General features: G+C 53.9%; 1 protein-coding gene across 6 annotated transcripts in view; it reads left to right on the forward strand.

Annotated features, from left to right (window-relative positions):
• LOC119818763 (DAB2 interacting protein) overlaps positions 1–22095 on the forward strand; it is a 147861-nt gene that overhangs the window by 59020 nt on the left and 66746 nt on the right. For 5 of the 6 annotated variants that reach the window (XM_038336519.2, XM_038336516.2, XM_038336518.1 and 2 more), the window contains exons 2-3: positions 820–923; positions 19236–19378. In XM_038336519.2, the coding sequence (XP_038192447.1) occupies positions 888–923; positions 19236–19378 (179 nt within the window). In that variant the 5' untranslated portion in view covers positions 820–887. Of the gene's footprint in view, positions 1–819; positions 924–951; positions 1057–19235; positions 19379–22095 lie in introns of those variants that run through there. The other variant, XM_038336523.2, reaches the window with a different exon arrangement.

The following is a 22095-nucleotide window of genomic DNA, read 5'->3' on the forward strand; positions in this document are numbered from 1 at the left end:
TGAAACCTTTTCCTCTTCCTACACAGAAACCCTACACCAGTAAGTCATAACCCTCACCCCTTCTCAACAGTCCTGGCTAACCTTTGACCTACTTTCTGGGTATAAATTTGTCTATTGTAGGTATCTCCCATTTTGTTCTAGAAGAGTCTTTGCCCTTTGGTGTTTCTGGGTCCTAGTAGCTCCTTTCGGGGGAGGGGATGGGAAGGCATGGAATCAGTGGTGCAGACTCTGGGGTCAGGTGGAAGGCAAACAGCCGACTCGTTTATTCAGCCATGGGGAGAGCCTTATACACCCTCCTCCCAGCACCCGGGTCGTTTCTATCTGTTGATATTGTGTGGTCACCCTTCACTGGCTAGGCGCCATCCGGACCTCTGACACCGTTTGTTGCTAGGCCCTCAGGTTAGCTCATCTCTCTGCCTTGTAGGCCTTACCTCCCTACACTTTGGTTTCTGGTTTCTGTCACTTGGCAGATGTTTTCAGGATTCATTCACATCATGTAAACTGTTTCACGGTGTCCATTCGATCATCTGTGGATGGGCAGATGAACTATATTTATCACGTGCCTGTTGTGAATATCGCTGGTGTCAAAATTTCATACAAGTGCTCGAGTCTGTGTTCTGATCCCTTTGGGTGTACTCGTAGGAGTGTAGCTAATTGCCTGGTGTACAGCCGTCCTGTCTTTAGTGGGGAGGGCACACCGCTACACCTTTTCTCAGTGGCCACCGTCTGGCTTTTGTGTAGTGTGAGGACGTGGAGGTTAGCAGAAGCCTCGGCATCTCAGAGCATTTGAATTTTAAACTGCCCTTCCTTCTTCCACAGAATCACCCCAAGAAAGGCCGGGCTCCCGGCGCAGCCTTCCCGGCAGCCTGTCAGAGAAAAGCACCAGCATGGAGCCCTCGGCTGCAACCCCGTTCCGGGTTACGGTAACTATCTCTGCGTCACCACAGCCACTGCCACCACCATCACCACCTCGCCCTGCAGGGCTGCTCTGCGACCCCGCATCCCCCTTCCTGGAGCCTCACGGACCGGGAGAGCATCCAGCCTCTCTTGCTCTAGGTATCCAATCCCCTGGCGGCTCCCTGTTCTCTGGGGCCACATGGGGTTCCATTCTTTGAGGGCGGGGGCAGGTGGAGGACAGCCTAGGAGGCCACCAGGGCTGGCAGAACAGGCTGGACTGGATTAGAGCCCTTGACATGTTCACACTGCCCTCTGCCCTTAAGATGCACATCTGTGTTTGGTGTCTTTCATAGAACAGTCCAGGGCATGTCATAATCTGATTCTGTCTTGACAGGTAAGGAAAGAATTCTGTATTCTTCAACTGATAATGCCTTAAAATTGACTCAAACACAGCATGTGTTCCATTAGCTATTCAGTTTAGATAGCCGACATTTTCTTTTTCTTTTTCGCCAACCTAAATGAGGGCTGGAGAGATGAGAGGGCTCAGTAAATAAAATGCTTCCCTTGAAGACCTAAGAACCTAAGTTGAATCCCTAGAGCGCATGTTTAAAAAAATGTTCCAGGTGCTGTGTAATCACAAGAGCATATAATCACAGAGAGGAGAGGCGGGTATAGGCAGGTCTCCGGGACTCGCTGGCTGGACAGCCTAGCCTACTTAGTGACTGTCTCAGAAAAAGTGTATGTTACTATGAAGAATTTTTCTGTGGCCTGTACACAAGTGCACACTCTGTGTACATGCACAGCATGCACACACATGGATGCATGGTTTTCACACATATGTATGCATCAAAAACCCTAAATGACTTCACAGAAATGGACCTCAGTGATGTTCAATGTCTCTCACTCCTATGTATTCTCTCTCTCTCTCTCTCTCTCTCTCTCTCTCTCTCTCTCTCTCTCTCTTTCTCTCTTTCTCTCTCTCTCTCCATCTGAGCTAGAGTCTTACTATGTAGCCTTGGCTGGTCTGGAACTTGCTCTATAGATCAGGCTGGCCCCAAACTCACAGAGATCCACCTACCTCTGCCTTCCAAGAGCTGAGATTAAAAGGTGAGTGCCACTGTGCCCGGCTCCATGTATTCTTATTCTCTGCACTCAAACACACATTTGCACAGAGCCGGTTACACAGCGGGCATGACTGTGCTTGTTTCTCTACTGTGCTGTGGCAGGCACCTGGCACACTGTCTTCCCCAGTGATCTCCAGTCTGGGTCAGAGATCGAGGTGTGAGCCTTTGATCATCCATCCATCCATCCATCCATCCATCCTTCATTCATTCAGCAAGTTTTTCCGTGTACTCGCTCTGTGCCAGACACCATTCTAGAGATAGGCCGAGTGGTAAGATTGTCAAAGCCAGTGCATGGTGGGTGGAGTCTTGAACTCCATGGTTTGTGTTCTTGCCGAGAGCTGCTGTGTCTCGGGCTCCAGGGGAGCTGATATGACTCTTCTAGAAGGTGGGACAGTTGTCTTAGGCCCAGAAAGCCCTGTGGAAATTGGCTAGGTGGTGATGGTGGTGGTGGTGGCGGCAGTGGGAGTGGCGGTGGGAGGGCTTACGGTAGGGGTGACTGTAGTAAAGGTGAGGGCTTACACTCCACTGCTGCTGCTCCGCTTGGCGATCAGGGTTAGATAACTGGGTAGGAGGGGAGGCTGGCCGTGTGGCACCTTGGGTACCAGGCTGAAGGGACAGAGCCTTCCCCAGGGCTACTCACCTTCCTGCTTGTCTGAATGCTATGAAACTAGGTTCTGGGGTCCTCTCACGATTGCAGGACCTGGGTATGCACCTTTGAATGTACTTCCCCTAAGAGGTAACTCAGAGTCAGGGCTGAGGGTCAGTCTCTGGCCGGGAAGAAAAGTCCCTGTTGAGGGACTTTTTACACCCCTAGATGTAACAGATGGTTTCTGGGGGCTCCATTGGAGCAAGAACTAGATGCACCCCTCCATATGAGGACCACTGTGGGCAAGGTGAACTTTTCAGGACCTTGGAACAATGATTGGCATCACCATGGCCCTACCACTGATGGCATATCTACTGTGTGGCTGGCACTATCATATTGTGTACCAGGCACTGTGGCCTACACCCCTGACCTGCAATCATTCAGGCAGTGCTGATATTGATCTCCCGTTACAGAGGAGGGAACTGAGGCTCAGTCGGGTAGGTAAGTCATTCGCTCAAGCTCAGGCTGTTGAGTGAGAACCTTGGGCCCCGGGACTTGATTGCGACTTCCAGGACTAGGCACAGGAGTGTCATGGGCATCCTGTGGCCAGTCAGTTCCTCTTTTTGTGGCTCCAGTATGCACATCATCATCCTCCACACTGCTGTGATCCATGGCTTGGTAATTGCCCGCTGAGATTGGCATTTTTCCTGTTGTGTCTTCACTGTTCCCAGGGCAGAAGCCACCTGAGGATGGAAGTCAGCGCCAGCTCCAGTACTCAGAACCCACTCAGGCTGCTGGACTCGAGTGGGATTTGCACAGTGCAGGGGCATGCTCATGAGCCATTTATCCACCCACCTCCTGAGGAACCCAGGGTTCATAGTCATTGTCTCTGTGTCATATAGCCCCTGATTACAGGCACTGATAGGGCTGTTGGCCATGTCACTTTCTTGTCCTTAGGCATTTTGGTCCTTTGTTTCTGTAGCCTTTAAGGACGGGTGTGTGTGGAGACTCTTGGCCTGGGTACCTGCAGGTGCTTGGGTATGTAGATCTGGGTTCAAATCCTAGCATTTCCCTGAGTTATGACGTGACCTGGTTAGCCACACAGCCTGTCAGAACCTCGGCCAGTAACCTGCCCTGTGTCAGGTACTTAACCGATGAGATTCGCTGGGGCCAATCATATGCATCCGTTAGCTCCAGGTCCCAATTGCAGTTCTCTTTCTGGAGATTAGTGGACGGCTGGAGAGAGCTGGCCTAGAGGACAGAAAGCATGGAGTTTGAGGTCCTGGGGGGAGGACCTCCTGACCCCCATTTCCGAGCACTTATTCTTTCCCAAGTTTGCATTCTCCATCTGCAGCTTGCTGCTGCTCCCTGTAGACCCTGAGGGGGCCTGAGGAACATGGCTTTGCCTGGGGGAGGCAGGGGAGATACCACAGGCTGTAATGAATCTGCCACTGTTGCTGCCATTGCAAAACCCCGGTGATGGGATGTCACTGTCTCTCACAGAAGATGCCCTGTGGAAGAGGACTGGATCTGACAGAGGTCCCACCCAGCTGAAAGTGCTTCTGAGCTTGGGTTGTTTGTTCCTTCTCAGAGCTCCCAGGCTTTCTGTGAGAGGTTGTCCCCATTTCATAGGGCACAGGAGGCCCAGTGCTAGCCCCACAGCAGCCTCTTAGACTGGAGGACTTGGGAGAGCCTGTTTTTTCTTGCTATGAAATGAAGTTGAGGGCTCTTGTGGTCCGGCTTCTGATGTGGCTTTAAGGCCTGGTACCAGCTTTAAGGTTTGGAAGAGTTGGAGATCCTTCCAACTCAAGTGCACCTTCCACCATCAGGAGGCAGTGAGCATGGGGCTGTGTGTGTCCCAGCACTGCCGGGTAAAGAGCCGATCGGGGAGGGGCTGAGGGTAGTTGACCACAGTGCCTCCTGTTTCTCTGGATTTCACACCCACGCTGTCTTCTCTGACCCAGGTTATTGGGAAGTGGGAGACAATGAGAGGAAAGAACATGCAGGATGTGGGGCCCTGGATCAGCAGGCATGTTGGCCAACCCCTCCTGGGCGACAGCCTGCTCATGTGTTCCCAGGGACTGTGGATCAGCAGGAGTGTTGGCCAACCCCTCCTGGGCCACGGTCCCCTCGTGTGTTCCTAGGAATCAGGTTGTTGAGAGAGCAGGAGGTGCTGACAGCCATGGTTCCCTGGAAGGCCCCTTAGCCTTTGCCATCCCTAGGTGTGGGCTGCGTCCTTCCTCCTTCCTCATCCCCTAGGCTGTTGACCTCGAGGAGCCCCAGGACTGGAATATGAGGTCTCAGAGGCTCTGGGAAACTTGACAGCCAGTTGATCCCTCCTTGGGAAGCTGAGAGTAGAGATGCTTGAAGGTTTGACTGAAATTAGGTCTCAGGGCTATGAGATGAGTGTCAGAGGGGAGTCTCAGGGGGCTGCAGAAGCTGCAGATGAACTCTGGAAGCAGGCCTTCGGTTCTGTGCCGTGGTTCACTTCTACCAGTGCAGGATTGTTCATACTCTCCGTGTTTCTGATGCAGTGACAGGTACGCCGGGCGAGCTGTGGGAGCCCAGGATAAGAGTTCTCTGGCTGAGGGAGGCAGGAAAATTCTTACAGTGGGGACCTTTAGAAGTGGGCTTTCCGAGACATGTAGGAGTTTTTCAAGAAAGGAGATAATAGTTTGTTTAGAGGAAGATCTAACCAAACAAGAACAAACCAGTGGTCCTGACAGGAGAGGCTTTAGTGGGGGCGGCGCTGAAGCCTTTGTCCTTTCTCCTTAGAGTCAGGAGCTACAGGGGGCAGTGGCTAAGGTTGGACGCCTCTGGGGACCCAGAGGGTTTCAGCTGCTCAATCCTCACCCCATTCCTGTGTGACTTCCTCATGCATGAACCATCTTTCTCCCCAAAACAGACATGCGGAAGGTGGGTGACCTGGCTGGAGAGTGCCGTTCTTGCCAGTGTGCTTTCTGCAGGAGGCTCTTTCCCAGAGACAGAACGTTCAGGTGGGATTCCATCAACGTGCCAGATGCAGGAACTATTCAGGATTGGCCAGGGCTGAGGAATGTCTGAATAAGCAGGGAGCCCAGGCACATGAGGTGGGCAAGACTGTCCGGATTTGTGCTCAGGCTGAGAGCCAGGAGTTTCATCAGTAGACAGAGACCTGGGCAGATGAGGGACTCAGGATGGGTCGGGGACAAGCCAACTGCTATTCTCATCTGACCCTCGATCCTCTGAACTTAGATGTCCTCGTGGGCGTCTGCTTGCTCAGGCCTGGAGAGGACTGGCCCAGCCTTGGTAGCCTGGAGAGGCTCCCACCCCTTCTTTTCAGCTCCAGAACCTTCTAGAGTGTCCCTTGTTCTCTGGTAACTACTGAGGTGTGAGTGGCGTTTCCTGGCCTGTGTCCCTGGCTCAGGGTGGCGTGCTGGGAGCAGTGGCTGGCTTGTAGAGCGCCAGGAGGCGCTCTTCTCTCTTCTCATGACCACCTGGGAGGAAGCAGATTTGAATCTTGACCGCTGCTCCCCTCTGTGGGCAAGTTGCTCATCTCCAGACCTCTTTCTGCAAACTGGGCAGCTGTGAGGGCTCCAAACCGTACAGGTAGGCGTTCAGTCAGCGTCCACCTCTTGCTGCTTGCTGTTTCAGAGCACACCCTTTCCACACTTTCCCCTGAGCTCTGGCTAATAGGGCCTATCCTTCTACTTCACACTGTCTCAAAGCATCATCACCCCCACAGCTCCCGAGGCCTAGCTGGGACCAGGAAGTGGAGAGGGGAAGGAATGAGCGCTTGGGGAACCAGAACAAGTGTTCTGAGGGGACAGAACTGGCCAGAGCTGACCAGTCTGCAGAGTGTTTTCCCACCAGTTGGGGGCAGCAGAGGGCAGCGAGTGGTCATCTGGGTGGCTACTCTCAGCAAGAGCTGAGGTCCTAGTTGTATCCCTGGCCATAAGGAGCCATTAGGTTTTGAAAGCTGCCAGGTGACATGTGGGTGACAACACTGGCCAGGGATTGGCTAATAACAGCTGGGGGATGGCATGGGTGGCTGAGCTGGCTTGGCCTGGGTTGTTCAGACAGCTGTCCCCTTGGGGCCATTGGAGGGCCAGGGTTTGGGGCACCCACAGGCTTGCCTCAAGAGAGGCTCAGGGTGAGAGGTTGGTGTGTAAGCTGACAGGAAGGGTTAGGGCACAGTTTGAACTGTTACTGGCTCCTTGGGTCCCGTTAGTATCTCCACTACTTTGGGAGAGAGTAGAAGAGAATTCTAGGGGAGGTAGATGGCAAGTCAAGTCCTGACTGGGTCCCAAGCTCAACATGGCTGTTCCTGGCAGTCTGCAGGTCTGTTCGTTTCCTCCTTACAACTCCAGGTCACACACATTGTACTTTCCAAGATGACTGCAGTGCACACGGGGAAAGCCCAACCCCCAGGCTGCCTCTCTGTGCACCTGGATGTGGAGAGCCTCATGGACCGTGCTGGCTGCACGTGGCCAATGTGTGCTAGCCAGTGTCATCATTTGGATGAGGGCTCTCAAACTCACAGAGGGGAGGTGTGTTTCCTGGAGATCACAAAGTCAAAGGGGGTCAGAGCTGACATTTGAATTCAGGCTCCCCTCCCCACTTTCTTTTGCACAGCACATGGGCTGGCAGGTGTCTGTGTAGGATAGATGCTCCAGCATAGGAGAGAGCTTATCTCTTTGCACCTCACCTTTTAACCCTGCAGGTCCTATTAGGCTCCTGGATAGAGGCATGGTTCGGATGCCTTCATTTTCCTACTTTCTTTCTCACTGTGTGTTGTGTTAATGTGTTCTTGTGGAGGTGCACGTGTGTATATTGTGCCCGTGCTTGCGTGTTCTCCTGGGGGTGCACATGTCTATGGTGCCTGTGCTTGCATGTTCTCCTGGAGGTGCACATGTGTATATGGTGCCCGTGCTTGCGTGTTCTCATGGAGGTGCATGTGTGTCTGTGGTGCTTTCGTGTTCTCCTGGAGGTGCACATGTCCATGGTGCCCGTGCTTGCGTGTTCTTGTGGAGCTGCACGTGTGTATATGGTGCCCGTGCTTGCGTGTTCTCGTGGAGGTGCACGTGTGTATATGGTGCCCGTGCTTGTGTGCACATGTGTGTGTAGAGACCAGAAGTTGACTTTGGGAGCTTCCCTCCGCTTCTTTCCCTCTCTCCCCATCATCTCTGATCTCTGAGACAGGTCTCTCCTTGGCCTAGAGGTTGCTGGTGTAAGCTGACTGGCCAGTGGGTCCTGGGACTTGCCTTTCTCTACTCTCCCAGCGTGTGCCACTAAGCCAGGCTTGCTTTCTTTTCCTTTTCCTCCCTTGGCTTCTAGTGATTGAACTTAGGCCCTCATTCTTGCGTGATGTACACTTTACTGACAAGCATCTCCCCAGCCCCCACCCCTTCTCTTTTTTTAGACAGGCCTTAGACTCTTAATTTTTTTGGCCTCCACCTCTTGAGTGCTCAGAGGACAGGCATATACCATCATGCTTTCTTTATACAGTTCTGGGGATCTAACTCAGGGCTTTGTGTATGCTGGGCAAGCGCTTTACCAACTTCGCCACACAACCAGCCTGATTTTCTCACTGTTTCCTGCTATGAATACAAAGTGATCCTGTGGCATCAGGGTTGGATTGCAGACATAATTACATGTGAGTTCTTGGGTAGGATTTGCTTCTGAAGCCAGGAGGCCGTCTGTGGAGGTGGCTGATACTGACATCTGTTTCCTACACTAGTCTACACATGGTGATGAATAACTGCCTGTGGGGTTGGTTAAAGAACATCTGAGAGGAACCATGAATGTCCCTCCCCTGCCCTGGTGCCTACTAGGGGGTAGGTGGACCCATTTCCCCAGCCTCACATCCAGGTATCCAGAGCCCCACAGGTCTGTTCCAGCCTCTGCCTTGGGGCAGGTTGGTCTTCCATCCCCTGCTTTAGGAGCCTCTTATTGGCAGCTGCACTCTCTCCTCTCTGAAAGGCTTTCCTGGGCAGACATATCCTGTCCTTCCTCTGCTCACTCTGTCACTAATGATCCACCACGTGCGTTTTCCACCTTCTCAAGGGCAGGACTGGCTTCTGATTCCTTGGAATCTTCAGACCTGCTATGGGCACCTGCTAGGGGCTGGTGGAATAATGCGGGGGGGGGGGGGCGTAGGGATGAAATTAATTAGATGGGGCTGAAGTGGGGAACAGCCACCTCCTCAAATCTGAGAGTCCACCACTCTGTGCCTGAGGCCGCTGAGGCCACCTACTCTGAGAGAGAAGGTTGACCTATTGCCCAGAGCCCGATAGCACATCAGCATGGCAAGGCTTAGACTCTGCTCACAGTTCCTCCGAGCCTTCAGAGGCCATGACTGCCCGTCAGAGCAGCCTGCAGCTAGTGGCCTGACGTGGAGGCCAGCAGCCCATCTGTGACTGTTTTGCTGTGGACAGGCACTGGCACTTGGCAATCCTGCTGCTCGGACTGCGGTTCCTGCTGCACCAGACTCTCAGTCTGGCTTTTTTTCTGCTCAAAGCAGAGGCCCCCTGGGGTTCCTGTTGTTTCCCCAGTGTTTAGCACATCTCCCTGCCTTGCTCCAGGCCTAGCCAGGCCTAGTCCGAACTCTAAGGTATCTGGGAGGCTCCACCATCTGGCCTAGCATCCATCCTTTGGGTTAGCCACTGTTTTGGGTTAGGTCCTCTTTCATTTGTCATCTCAGCAATTGAATTCCTGTTGATGTGGTGGGGGAACATACCCCAAAAACGAAGGGTTTGGAGGTCATCTAGTTTCTAGACCAATGAAGAAACAAAGTCACAGAATGGCTATCGTGCTTGTTCAGGGCCTCATGGTTGGTTGTAAAGTGGTCTGCCCAAACTGAACCCAGCACTGCTGCTCCCTGGCTGTATGGCCCTGTGTGAGGTTCTTGCCCTTTCTGAGCCTCTAATTTCCCATCTGCATAATGGGTTGTAAGGACCAAAGGAATCATGAAAAGCTTTAGCACAGGGCCTGACGGGGTCTCTCTCTGTGTGTGTGTGTGTGTGTGTGTGAGAGAGAGAGAGAGAGAGAGAGAGAGAAAGAGAGAGAGAGAGAGAGAGAGAGAGAGAGAGAGAGAGAGAGAGAGAGAGAGAGAGAACAGGGAGGCTGAGTACTCTGCTGGGCCGCCCCAGAGCATTTGCTCACACAGGATGGGGAAGGCGTGATTCACTAGGAAGACCGGCCTAGTCATGGCTAGTCATGGGATCTCAGCCCTGAGGCCAGGGGACAAAGATGAGAAGCCAAAAGCAAGGGAAGGCACCCTGGTGAAATAGACTTCCTGAAGTCACCTCCTGTGCTAGCCTAAGGTCAGCCTAGAACAATGGTTCTCAGCCAGTGGGTTGTGACCCCTTTGGGGAGTCTAACACCCCCCACCCCAATTGCCTAAGACCATCAGAAAACACAGGTATTTACATTACATTTCATAACAAAAGTACAGTTATGAAGTAGCAATGAAATAATTTTATGTCTGGTGTCACTGCAACATGAAGAACTGTATTAAAGGATTGTGGGATTAGGAAGGTGAGAACCACTGGGCTGGAACATGTTGGCCTTCAGGTATCTGAGCCAGTTGATGCTAAAGGCATGTCCACAGGTCTGGTATTTTATGGGATGGTCAGCCACTCCCTGGCTGCTCCCCGTGTCCCAGCCGAGCCTGATTTCCGCATGTGGATGTCTGCTTAGGCCCGGGGGCAATATTAGAGTGCCGTGTTCATATAGCCTTTTGCCTCCTGTGTCACCCACCCTCTCTGCCTTCTCCGGGCCTTAGGGTTTCAGGGACCCTTGCCTTGCATTTCCTCATGCTGTGTCATGAGCCCGGTCTGGTAGTCTGGAAGGTGGAGCCCAGGGGGCCCTGCAGCATGACAGGGATCTCCAGAAGCAGTCACGCTCACTGCCGTCCTGAGCCCAAAGTCTGCCTGCGTTGCCCTCTGTGGTTGCCTTGGCCTTGCCTCCCTCAGTAGACCCACCTGCTGTCCCATCATCCGTATTTCTAAAAAGCTGCCTCCTCTGGTAAGCCCACCAGGATTACTCCTAAGTGGACTTCTTTAAAAAGTCTTCTTTTGCCAGGCAGTGGTGGTTTACGCCTTTAACCCCAGCACTTGGAAGGCAGAGGCAGGTGGGTCTCTGTGAATTCGAGACCATCCTGGTCTACAAGAACTAGTTCCAAGACAGGCTCCAAAGCTACAGAGAAACCCTATCTTGATTGTGTCGTAGATATAAATTCACTCCAGAAATAGTGAAATCCTGCCAGGCTTGCGGCCCCTGCTCTGGGGTTTTGCAGTCCAGTGTGGCTGGGGGGCTGTAAAGATATTCATTTGTATTGAAAATGTCCACAGAGGGACCTGACCAAGACTGAGGGCATTGGGGATGCCAGCTCAGGGACCTAAAAGGAGGAGCTGGGTCCTCCAGGCAAAGGGGCTTCCATTTCAGATAGCCCTTTTGGAGTCTTTGCTGGTCAGAGGGAGCAATAAAAGCAAGGTCAGGGGAATTGGAGGCCATGGCTAAGATAGTGGGCAAGAGGCTCACGTGCTGCAGTAGGCTGGACTCCCCTGCGGGTTCCCGTTCTCCTCACAGACACTGCATTTTTATAGTTATTTTCCCTTTGACAGGCAGGGAAGCAGCCATGGTGTCCAGTCCCTGGCTTAGGCAGCATGACTCCTGAAGAATATTGTCTTCTACGCCCCACTTTTTCAGGGAGATGGAAGGCAGATCTCAGATTTGGCCTGGACGTTCTTGGGGTTTTGCCACTTGGGGACTTGTGAGTGTGTTAGATTTAGGGCAGAAAGACATGTTTGGGGCAGGAGTTTGTTGCTCTTTACAGAACCCCGAGAGCCACACATCGAGGCCCTGTAAAGATGAGTAATCGGGGTGTGCTCAGAGACACCCCAAAATGAAGCCTCCCACACAGGCAGGGAGAAAATGTTGGTGGCAAAATTAAGCTAGGTCTTCAGGGCCACTTCCCCTTCTTTCCCTGGTGTGACTGGCGTTTGCGACAGTGTCATTTGTGGCTACCCGTTAACTGCTGAGCCTGTGTGTGTGTGTCTGGGCTCGTTTCTATGTTCTCTTGATTTGCATGGTGTATGTGTGTCTTTGTCTTGTGTATGCATACACATTTGCACGCGCATCTGTGAGTACGGTGGTGCTGGAGAGACGCATATAAAACCTTTCTTGTGGGTGTGCCTTTTGTGTGGACATTGTTGCCATGCCTGTCCCTGAGCTTGAATATGGTTTCAGGCTTGTATATTTCTCCATGCGAGAATGTGTTTATGTGTGGTTTTCTGGCCAGGATGTTGGTTTGGGACAGAGTTTCATTCTGTATCCCAGGCTGGCCTGCAACTCAAGATCCTCTGCCTCCTCCGTGCTGGATTACAAATTTCTTGGCTATTCAGTATTTTGAGACAAGAGTTTATTCTTGAATGTCCTAGTCTCGTTTGGGGACCTCATGGTCTGTGGTCCTTTGTTCTGCTAACAAGGGGGACTATGAAGATCTTTCATGTTTAAGGGAACACTGGCATAGGTCAGAGGGTGATCTGTGGGCAGGCCATCAGAAAGACAGCAGCTTCCGATCCCAGCTTAAAATTCCTCTTCTCTTTCTCCTGTGACCGTGCCTGTCATTTCATTGAGTCATTCCCCAGCTTCGGTCACCTTTGATGTTGGAGGAGGTTCGGAGGAATGGCACATGCGGAGGACATGGGCAAAGCCAGAGCATTCTTTGGCACTGAGTGCCAAGCCTGGGAGATCCAGGCAACCCAGCTGGTCACTGATCTTAACTTCATAGGACTGGCAGGTGCTGCACTGGCGAGCACTCACTCACCCAAGCCCCTTGTGTCTCCCGTGCAAGACTGAGGAGGCCTGGACAAGAGAAATACAGCTTCCTGGGGGAGTCTGGAAGCATGGTGCTAAAGCTGGAAGGAACTGAGGAGACCTAGGTATTGTGCTTGGTTATTCTAGACAAATCTGACAAATCTGACCACCCTCTGGGCCTTGGTTCCTGTTTGTACCATGTGGGTCCTATTGCCTTTACCCATGCACTTAGGAAATAGGTCTCTTGCCACCCTGCTCCTGCCCTTGCCTGCTGTGTGCCCAGTGCCTCCAGAGGTGGCACTCTCTGGCTGGGATCTTCCCCTGCCTTTTCTATTTTGCTTATTTAGATGTGTTCTTGGCATTTCGACAGAGCCCTAGAATGGAATTGAAGGAGACATCTGTGAAAACAGCCTCCCTCCCGAAGCTTCCCTGTTTGGGTTTGGACTTTTAAAACCTGGCATGGGTAGAGCTGGGTACTGCCCAGCATGGATCCTTGGCATTCTGCCTGCCTTCTGAGCACCACTCAGAGTTGCAGGTTGTACAGATAAAGGAAGACAGAGGTATGCCAGGCCGTTTACACATCTGCAGTGACCCAGGGTCGGCTTACAGGTAGGGGAGGAGATGAAGGCTGGGCTGGGTGGAAGGTATGTGTTTTGCTGGCTGGACACTGAGGGTAGGGGAGGAGCACGCCCTTGACTGAGTACTCACTGTCCTCTAGGTCTGGGCTCAGGACTGTAGGAGATGTATAGCCGGTAGGAGACCCTTAGTGACGAGGGGCTCCCAGGGTGGCGTGGGTGTGTACACCCTCTAGAGTACAGTGCCTGTGAGGATCGTCCTCCCCTGTGGGTTCTGTGTGCAGAGGATGGTCTGAGCTGTCTTTTTCACCTCTGGGGAAGGAGGTCCCCACTCTACTCATCCCACATTCCAGAACTCTCCTGGGTAAGGTCCAAGTTCTGCTAGATAACAACCTAGCCACTCTGAGCACAGATCTTAATCTCTTCCAGCCTCCACTTCCCATTCTGAAAACCTGACGTTCTGGTACGGAAGCCAGTGTTCTCCCAACGACTCTTAGCAGAGGCCTTGAGCCTCCTAGGCTGACTCCCTCCCTGCTGAGAGATGTGCTCGGAGTTTTCATGGACACAGCAACTTGGCAGAACAGGAGCTTGCTCGATAACCCATCATTTATCATCATCATCATCACTTGGAATTGATTGAAATGGGTGAATGAAGAAATCACGCTTCTGGAATTCTGAAAGGGTTCTGAGCTGCTGGAGAGCCTCCCAGAGACGAGCAGGGGTGGGCCAGATGTTAGGACAGAACGGCTGCAATGGGAGGGGGTGCCTGGTGACCTGTCCTTCTAGCCAGAGACACCTGTGTTCTCCACTCTGGTCTCTCCTGGGTCTTGGCCAGTGAGAGAGTGGGGTCAGCTGTGAGTGGTTTTGTTCTTTTGGGTGGGGGGCATTCACAGAAGGGCAAAGCAAGGACTAGCAACAGCATCCTTGTATGAAAGCCCTGAGGCCTTGCTTGAGTTCAGTACACTGGCACAGCTGCCTGTGTGTTAATGGAGGCCAGTACCCCACAGGGGTGGAGCAGGCCCTGTCCCCGTGGACTGCATGCTGCCTGCTGCCTGCTGCCTGCTGTGTTTTACACTTCAGTCCCTGCTCCCTGGATGAAAGCTGAGGCCTCACCTGAGCAGCTCCATGGCCGCACATTGCACATGGGGAGTCCTTTAGAAGAAAGCTCTAGTTAAAAGAGTGGTTCTCACTCTGTGGCCGCAAGCAGCTTCATTCATGTCTCTGTCCCCAGCGCTAGCAGCCTGCAGACTCCGTAGAGTCCCAGGCAGACTCTTCCCAGTGTCGTTCACCCATACCTTGGGACAAAAAGAATTGGCTGCACTTGAGCCAGTCTCAGAAATGGTGACAGCAAAGTCACTACATGTGATTGCTTAAATATCTGCTGACATCGTGGTAATATCTGAGCATAATTCTTCCCATAATCCCGGAAAGTAGGTCCCACCATTAGCCTGTTTTATAGGTAGGACACTAAGACTTAAAAAGGACCAGTAGCTTTTACAGAGGTTGTCGGAACCTAGACCAGACATGGTGTTGCATGTCTGTAATCTCAGCACATGGAAGGAAATAGAAAGAGTAGGAGTTTTGAGGTCAGCCTGGGGTACGTGAGACCATGTCTCAACCTCTTCCCCTGGCAGGGGTGGGATGGGGAGATTTGATCCTAGGAAGCCAAGTGTGATGGTGCAACCCCTGGAATCCTAGCGCTGCGGAGGCAGAAGTAGGAAGATCATGAATTCAGAGCCAGCCTGGGCTACATGCTGAGCTTCTCAAAAAAACAATGATCAAAGATTTTTGAACCTAGGCACCATGAAAAAGTTTGAGGTGCCCAAAGGTTGATTGGCCAAGGCCAAATCCTGTGTGTGTATAGTCTCCTAAAGAATGTGTGATGAGACTGGAGGAGGGGTAGCAAGGGGTGACTGGGGGGCGACGGGGGGGGGCGACCATGGGGGGCGCCGGGGGGGGCGACCGTGGGGAGATGGTGGGGGGCGACGGGGGTGACCGTGGGAGGATGGTGGGGGGGCGACCGTGGGGGAATGACGGGGGTGACCGTGGGGTGTGACGGGGGTGACCATGGGGGGATGGTGGGGGACGACCGTGGGGGTGATGGGGCGACTGTGGGGGGGGGGTGACGGGGGCATAGGCAAAGGAGTGATCATGCAGTGATTTGTTGAAAGCATGTCTAACCCTCACAGACAAGCTAGCCTGACATATGCTATTATAAACTGCAGGCTTTTATGATACCTTTGTATTTGGAGGAGTTACTTGTGAGAATAAACTTAGCTTTTGTTGGAGGTTCTGTTCTGCACCCCAGACCTAAGCTCTGGTCAGCTTTATGTGTCCTGGTTAATCCTTACTGCATGTTCCTCTCTAACTTATTTCACAGTGAGGTGACAGGCCTTGCCCACCAGCTCTCTGAGACAAGCTGGGGTCTGGTACAGCTGGGTTTGAGGCCTATGTGCCTACTTGCACTTCTTAGTTCTCAGGCACGGGCTGTCAGTACGCACATCACAGCCCCAAAGTGGGTGCCAGGAGCTATTTGTTTGTTTGTTGAGACAAGGTCTCACTACATAGCCCTGGTTTGCCTGGAACTCACCAAGATCTGTGCCTGCCTCTGCCTCTGGAGTGCTGGGATCGAAGGTGTGCACCATCAGGCCTGACTTGAAGGAACAAGAACCTTGTCTCATGCCGCTTAGTTAAAGGTGGACTTGGGCCTTTGTTCTCCCTGTGGTGGCATCAGGCTCGATACCTGATACATGGCAGGCAGGCACTCTGCCACCGAGCTGCCTCCCAGCTCTTTGACTTGGGCCTACCATAGTTTTCTGGCTTGAAGACCAACTAGCTGCTCTTCATGATTTCTGGCTCTGACTGATCCCATGAAGCGGGTGGGGGGAAGGCTTGTCTCTTTCATCCAGGGCAGAGGACAAACTGCCTGACTCTTTAGCCCAGTGAATCTGGGCAGAGTCCAGGAATGCAGCTTGGGGCCTTTGATCTTGGGAAAGCCCTTTCACCTCTCTGGACCTTTATCACCCTCAGTAATGGCTTTTTGGCTATGAGTCTCCTTCCAGGAAGAGGGTGTTTATTATATGTGGGGCTCTGGATGGGGACACAGGTCTGTAGGGCAGATTGTGGAGAAGTGGGTCTCAATAGGAATCCTCAACGACTCCCTGAAGAACCCCTCATGATCTGAGTTCCTGGGCCTCTTGGGCATGTAAACAACATGGCTGCTGTGTTCTCTGTGTCTTGTGTGGCAGGCTTTTGGAGTACTAGTCCCCAAGGCCATTGCTGGCTTGGGTAAGGGGAGGTAGCAGGTAGCATTGGTTTTCAGAAGGAAGTCACTGCCGTCTGACAGCTGGCATCTGAGCCTCATGAGGACAAGCGGGGAAGTTGCAAGGGTCCAACCCACTTTCTTAAAAGGGAGAAGACTTTTTTTTAACTCAGAAATAGGGTTGAACTGAGGATATTATTATAGAATGGGCTCCATTAATTGTCAAGTGGGCTTTGTGATTCTTTGTACCTAAGAGTGTAACAATTGTGAAATCTTCATCAGTGCAGAAAATGAAAACTGGGGCTGGAGAGATGGCACAGAGGTTAAGAGCATTGCCTGCTCTTCCAAAGGTCCTAAGTTCAATTCCCAGCAACCACATGGTGGCTCACAACCATCTTTAATGCCCTCTTCTGGCCAGCAGACATACACACAGACAGAATATTGTATACATAATAAATAAATAAGTATTTAAAAAAATAAAAAGAAAGAAAATGAAAATCAAGAGAAGTCCAAGTGTGCTTGGGAGACTCCCTAACTTAACGCTCGTGAGGGAGGGCCACACAGGGCAGCCAGGCGGTTGGGGGAGCCCAGCGTTTGCTTGGAGGTGCAGGGCCCTGCCTGCATTGTCCCAGAAGCTTCAAGCTCCCCTAGTCTGCAATGCCTTGCCTGTGGATTATGTCTCAGGAGGAGGGTCCCTCCAGTTTACCCTGTAAGCCAAGAGGCACCTACTGAGTGCAGTGCGTTTGAACACCTTGTCAGGCCATGTGGGCACAGGGGTCAGATGCACTTGGACAGTACCAGCTAGGAAAGCCTTTGGGTGGGGTAGCATTTTAGTGGCCCTGGGAGAACATGTGGAATACTGGCAAGTGACAACAGGAAGAGGCTGCTATGGATGGAAGAGGCTGAGGAGGAAGAAATGTAGAGGGAAAAGGGCAAGGTGAGGGATAGCTTAAGATGTCGCAAGAGACGGTGTGTCCTGTGGGAACTTCTCTGGCATTAGCCCCTGGAGCTGGCTGTCCTCAGGCAGACATCTCTGAGCAAGGCTTCTTCATTTGCAGGCAAGGTCTTTCTGGTACTTTCTGTGTGGCACAAGAGGATTTACTTAGCCCATTTTTGAGCTCGTCATGTCTGGGGGGGTTGAGGCTGCAAATGTCCCCCTGAGCTTCTGAGGTCAGAGGACTGTCAGACCCACCTGTTCTCCTGTGATGGATGAAATGTGACGTTCAGATCTCAGCGACAGCACTGACATCAAAATAGTTACCACCCCTTTACTTCTGTCCTAAGATTACCCAGGATGGAGACTGAGTGGGTGGGTCCCAGCACCCCTCCCAGACAAGCCCTCCTTGGGGAGGTCCAGTTCTCAAGGTGCCTGCAGGTCCCAAGCTCAGTGTCTTAGAATCAATCTCTCTCTCTCTCTCTCTCTCTCTCTCTCTCTTCCTCCCTCCCTCCCTCCCTCCCTCTCTCTCTCTCTCTCTTTCTCTTTCTCTCTCTGTCTGTCTCTCTGACAGGGTCTCTCTGTGTAGCCCTGGCTGTCCTGGAACTCACTCTGTAGACCAGGCTGGCCTTGAACTCACAGAAAACTGCCTGCCTCTGCCTCCCCCGAGTGCTGAAATTAAAGGATTAGAGTTTCTAACGCTATGATTAAAACACACACACACACACACACACACACACAATAACCAAAGGAACTTGGGGAGGAAAGGGTTTATTCAGTTTATGCTTTTTATATTTTAGACCATCACTGAAGGAAGTCAGGACAGGAACTCAAGCAGAGCAGGAACCTGGAGGCAGGAGCTGATGCAGAGGCCATGGAGGGGTGTTGCTTTCTGCCTGCTCCCCATGACTTACTCAGCCTGCTGCCTTATAAAACCCAGGACCAGCAGTACAGGATGAAACCACCCACAATGGGCTGTGCCCTTCCACATCAATCACTAAATTAACAAATGCCCTACAACTAGATCTTGTGGAGGCATTTTCTCAGTTGAGGTTCCTTCCTCTCAGATGACTAGCCTGTGTCAAGTTGACAGAAAACTAGCCAGCTCACTCAGTAAGACACAGCCGTGGCCCCTTGAGCCCCGCATTTCATCATCTATCAAGGGAGCTCTGGTCCAGCCTGCGTGTACTGACTGCTGCCTGCCTCCTCCCCTGCTTCTTCATTAGTCTGGAAGCTCTGGGGTGGGGTGATTGGAGTTGGGGATGGTGGTTTAAGCAGGAGCTTCAGGTTAGCGCTGCCAGGTGAATCTAGGCATGGTCTAAGTCCGGTGTCCCAAATCTGAGGAATACTCAGGAAATCCTTCAACACCTCGGGCCCCTCCCTAAGGCGGGAACTGGGGAATCCTGTACCCGTGGGAATTGGCCTTGCCGGGGTCCAAGGGTTTCAGCGCCCATCCAGACATCCAGTCACTGCCTACTCTGGTCTAGATGGCCAGAGTGCTGCTACCAGGCGCTGGCCGCCTAGAGGGCCTGCTCTCCCGGCCTTAGTTTCCTTCTGTGCAACCGCTCCTGTCAGTCCCGGACGGGGCGGGGTGTGGATTCCTCCCGGAGGTTGGGGGTGTGGCCTGGTTGTGAAGGAAGGCTGGGAGATGAGGGGCAGCTGGTGGCGCGCGACCCCCAGGTCCCCGCCCCTCCGAAGCCTGGTCCCCCTCAGCCCCCCGCCCTCTCGGCACCAGGGGGGCGGGGTAGGGGGGCTCGGGCATCCTCGGCCACTGTCGGAGACTCTCGGCTCGGCGTCGCCATGGCAACGGCGGCTTAGGGGCGGGGGCGACGTGGCGGGCTGGGCCGGCCGGCTGGCGGCGCGGGGTGGGCTGGGCCGCGCTGCGCGGGCCGGGCCGTCGGCGCTCGGTCGGCGGGCGGGCGGGCGAGCGGCGGCGCGGGCCGCGAGCTGCTGGGGCCGAACCCGGCCCGCCGTGGGCAGCGAGGGTGCGGGTCCCGGCCCGCCGCCGCCGCGCTAACCCCGCCTCCCCTTCCCCCTCTTGTCGCCCCGCGCGCAGGGCTTCCTCAGCCGTCGCCTCAAGGGCTCCATCAAGCGCACCAAGAGCCAGCCCAAGCTGGACCGCAACCACAGCTTCCGCCACATCCTGCCGGGGTTCCGGAGCGCAACCGCCGCCGCCGCCGCCGCCGCGGACAATGAGAGGTGAGCCCGCCGTCGCCCGGGCTGTGCCCCGAGGGCGCGGGGACAAAGCCGGAGCCGGGCAGAGCACGCTCCCGCAGGAGAGACGCCTCGCCGGCCTCCGGGAACTCCGGGAACGGGGTCCACGTCGGGCCGTGGGGCCGAGGCTGCACCCTTTGCTGCCCCCACCGGTTGCCGGAGGTCCAGGGAGAGGCCGGGCTGCAAGTGCTCTCTCGGGCATGAGGGGTCCTGCTTCATCTGGCCGAGGTGGGCATTGTTTCCCGGGCCGTGCGGTGCCTGGAGGTAGGGGACGGAAGTGGCGCCTCCACCCTCAGGACCCATCCCCCGGCCTGCCGAGTCCCTCGGTGTCCGATACAAAAGGCATTTTCGGTTGGGTCTTACCCAGACCAGGCAGCGCTCGTGGCGCGGAAAAGGGTGAACATCTGGAGGGGAGGAGCAGGGGGCTGGGCTGCTCAGGGGGCACATCTGCGCTAAGTAGGGCACGTGCTCCTCTGGGGGCTGGGGCGAGTAGAGCGGGCAATGCCCAGTCGCTGGGTTGATAGGAATAGCATGAGACCCCGGAAGATGGGCCTTCCCCCTCCAGTCTGGGCAGCTGCTCCCCTCCTTTTCCTCCCGCTCCCAGGGGTGTCTCCTATTCCCTGCTTCCTTCTGGGTAAGCCTAGAGCAGGTGTGGAAATTCCAGGGGGAGGTGGCTTGTGGGGCAGAGGAGCGGGGAGGAGGTTGTTGAGCCTGCTTTGGAGTCACTGGCAACGTGCAGGCTTCAGCTCGCAAGGGCAAGCCATCCTGTCCGTGCGGGGGCACTGGACGGGCACAGTCTCTGGGGGCCCTGGATCTCCTCCTAGAGTCGTGTCAGCCACAGGCACCTTTCTACTTAGGCACAGGCACAGTGATGGATTCCTGTACCAGTTAGAACGTGTCGTGGAGGTGAAAGGAGCCAATGGGCTCTAAGAAGCCTTTTCAGCATTCAGCCCCAACATCTTAGGGTACTGGCGTCTCCCTTTCTAGGTCTGTGTCCGCTTTACCATTGGCGAGTTAGCACTTTTTGTGTGGAAGGCACAGGTAGAATGATAATGTCTCTCCTTTCCTTCTTGGTTCCAGCAAGCAAAGGAGCCCAAGTTATCCCAACTCCTGCCCAAGGTGGAATGACGATTAAGTGACAGCTAGCGTCTTCCCCCAGAGTACCCCTCCCATAACCCAATTAGAACCGCTAGACCTTCCTTGTCCCTCAGCCCAGAGCGGTTCTCCAGTGCATCCCCACGGCTGTCTGCACCTGGCTTCCTGCCCCAGCTGCCCAGCCCAGCCTAAGGCAGGACCCCCAGCCTCACACTGGTGGCTATGGTGCCTCAGGGGACCAGGCGTTCCCTGGCAGGAAGATGCAGCCAGGTCAGAGCTCAGTGCTGGGTGCAGCCACTGCGTCTTTGAATCTCCATTCCCATCTTTGTTATTATTGTCTGTCTGGGCGGCAGGCCACCCGGTTTGCTGCCTTCCACTCTCCTACGGCTCCCACCTCCGGCTGTGTCCCCCAAGAACATGCCCTTCTCTGCGCTTTCCCTGGCAGGGGTCCGGACCTTCTGTTCTCGCATGAGAGGACTTGTGTACGTACCCAGTTTTGTGTGCGTACCGGTTTTGTGTGCATGTGGTGGTTTTCCGGGAGCAGGAGAGACAGCAGGCAGCCTGGTCTCGGCTCTCCCAGTGTGTCTGCCCGCTTGAGAGCAGGCAGCATGTGTGTGGTGTTTACCTCCCACCCTGGGAAGCCGGCAGCAAGCGCTTGACTAGCAACCCTAGCCAGAGGTCCAGGCTCCGTTAAGATGACCTCGGATACATCCTGTTCAGCCTGCTCTCAGGTTAGCCTTGTTACATGCAGGGGGAGGGGTAGGCAGAGTCGGGTTTGAGAGTGAAACTACAAGTCCATTTCTGGAAATGTGAACGGCAGCAAGAGGAGCTGAATGTCACAGGCAGCAGTGTGGAATTGTCTTTTTAATTTTCTCTGAACAAGATCTGGCCTAGTGGCTTGTCTGGAATCGGAAAGGAGCCCAGGTTTCCATGAGCAGTCAGGGAGACTGGGTTTGGAATCCTATTCAGTCTAGAGGCTGAAAGGGGCTTTGCCAGTACCGGGGTCTCAGTTTGTTGCTTTGTTCGGGAACAGCTCCGCTGGCTTGAGCTGGGTGCATTGGCAGATGTTCCTCTGGGACAGTCCTGGAGTCATCATTCTCGGAGTTCACTGATTCATGGTCAGGCCTGGGTCAGTGGAAAGGGACCTCTTCACTCTTGTGGGTGTTGTGCAGCCCAGGTGGGGTGGAATGAGCAGATCAGGGAGAGATTGAATTCCCTCTCCATGGGACTCCCACTGACCGCCATGCCTCTCCCGGGGGCTGGGGTAGATACAGAGACACCAAGCAGTGAGTGGATGCTTGAGATGGGAAGGATGCTTGGGACGCAACGACGGAAAAGGGAATAAACGCTTCCACGGTTGCGTGCACGAGCCCTGATCCCAGAAGCCCTCCCGTGTAGATGAACAGTTTGGGGCTATCTGGGTCAATCTCTTGAGTCTGTGTGTGTGAATCTGCCTGGTTTGTATGACTGCTAAAGAGGCGTGTGTGCTGTCTGTGTGCTCTGCAGACTGCTGTGCTGGGGCGGTCCTTTTGTTGTTGCTCTGGAATTCTCCGTCCAGAGGCTGGAAACCAGGTAGTTCTGTGCCGGAATCTTCAGGACTCTTGAGG

Source organism: Arvicola amphibius, chromosome 7 (assembly GCF_903992535.2).
Source record: "Arvicola amphibius chromosome 7, mArvAmp1.2, whole genome shotgun sequence".
Taxonomy (NCBI): domain Eukaryota; kingdom Metazoa; phylum Chordata; class Mammalia; order Rodentia; family Cricetidae; genus Arvicola; species Arvicola amphibius.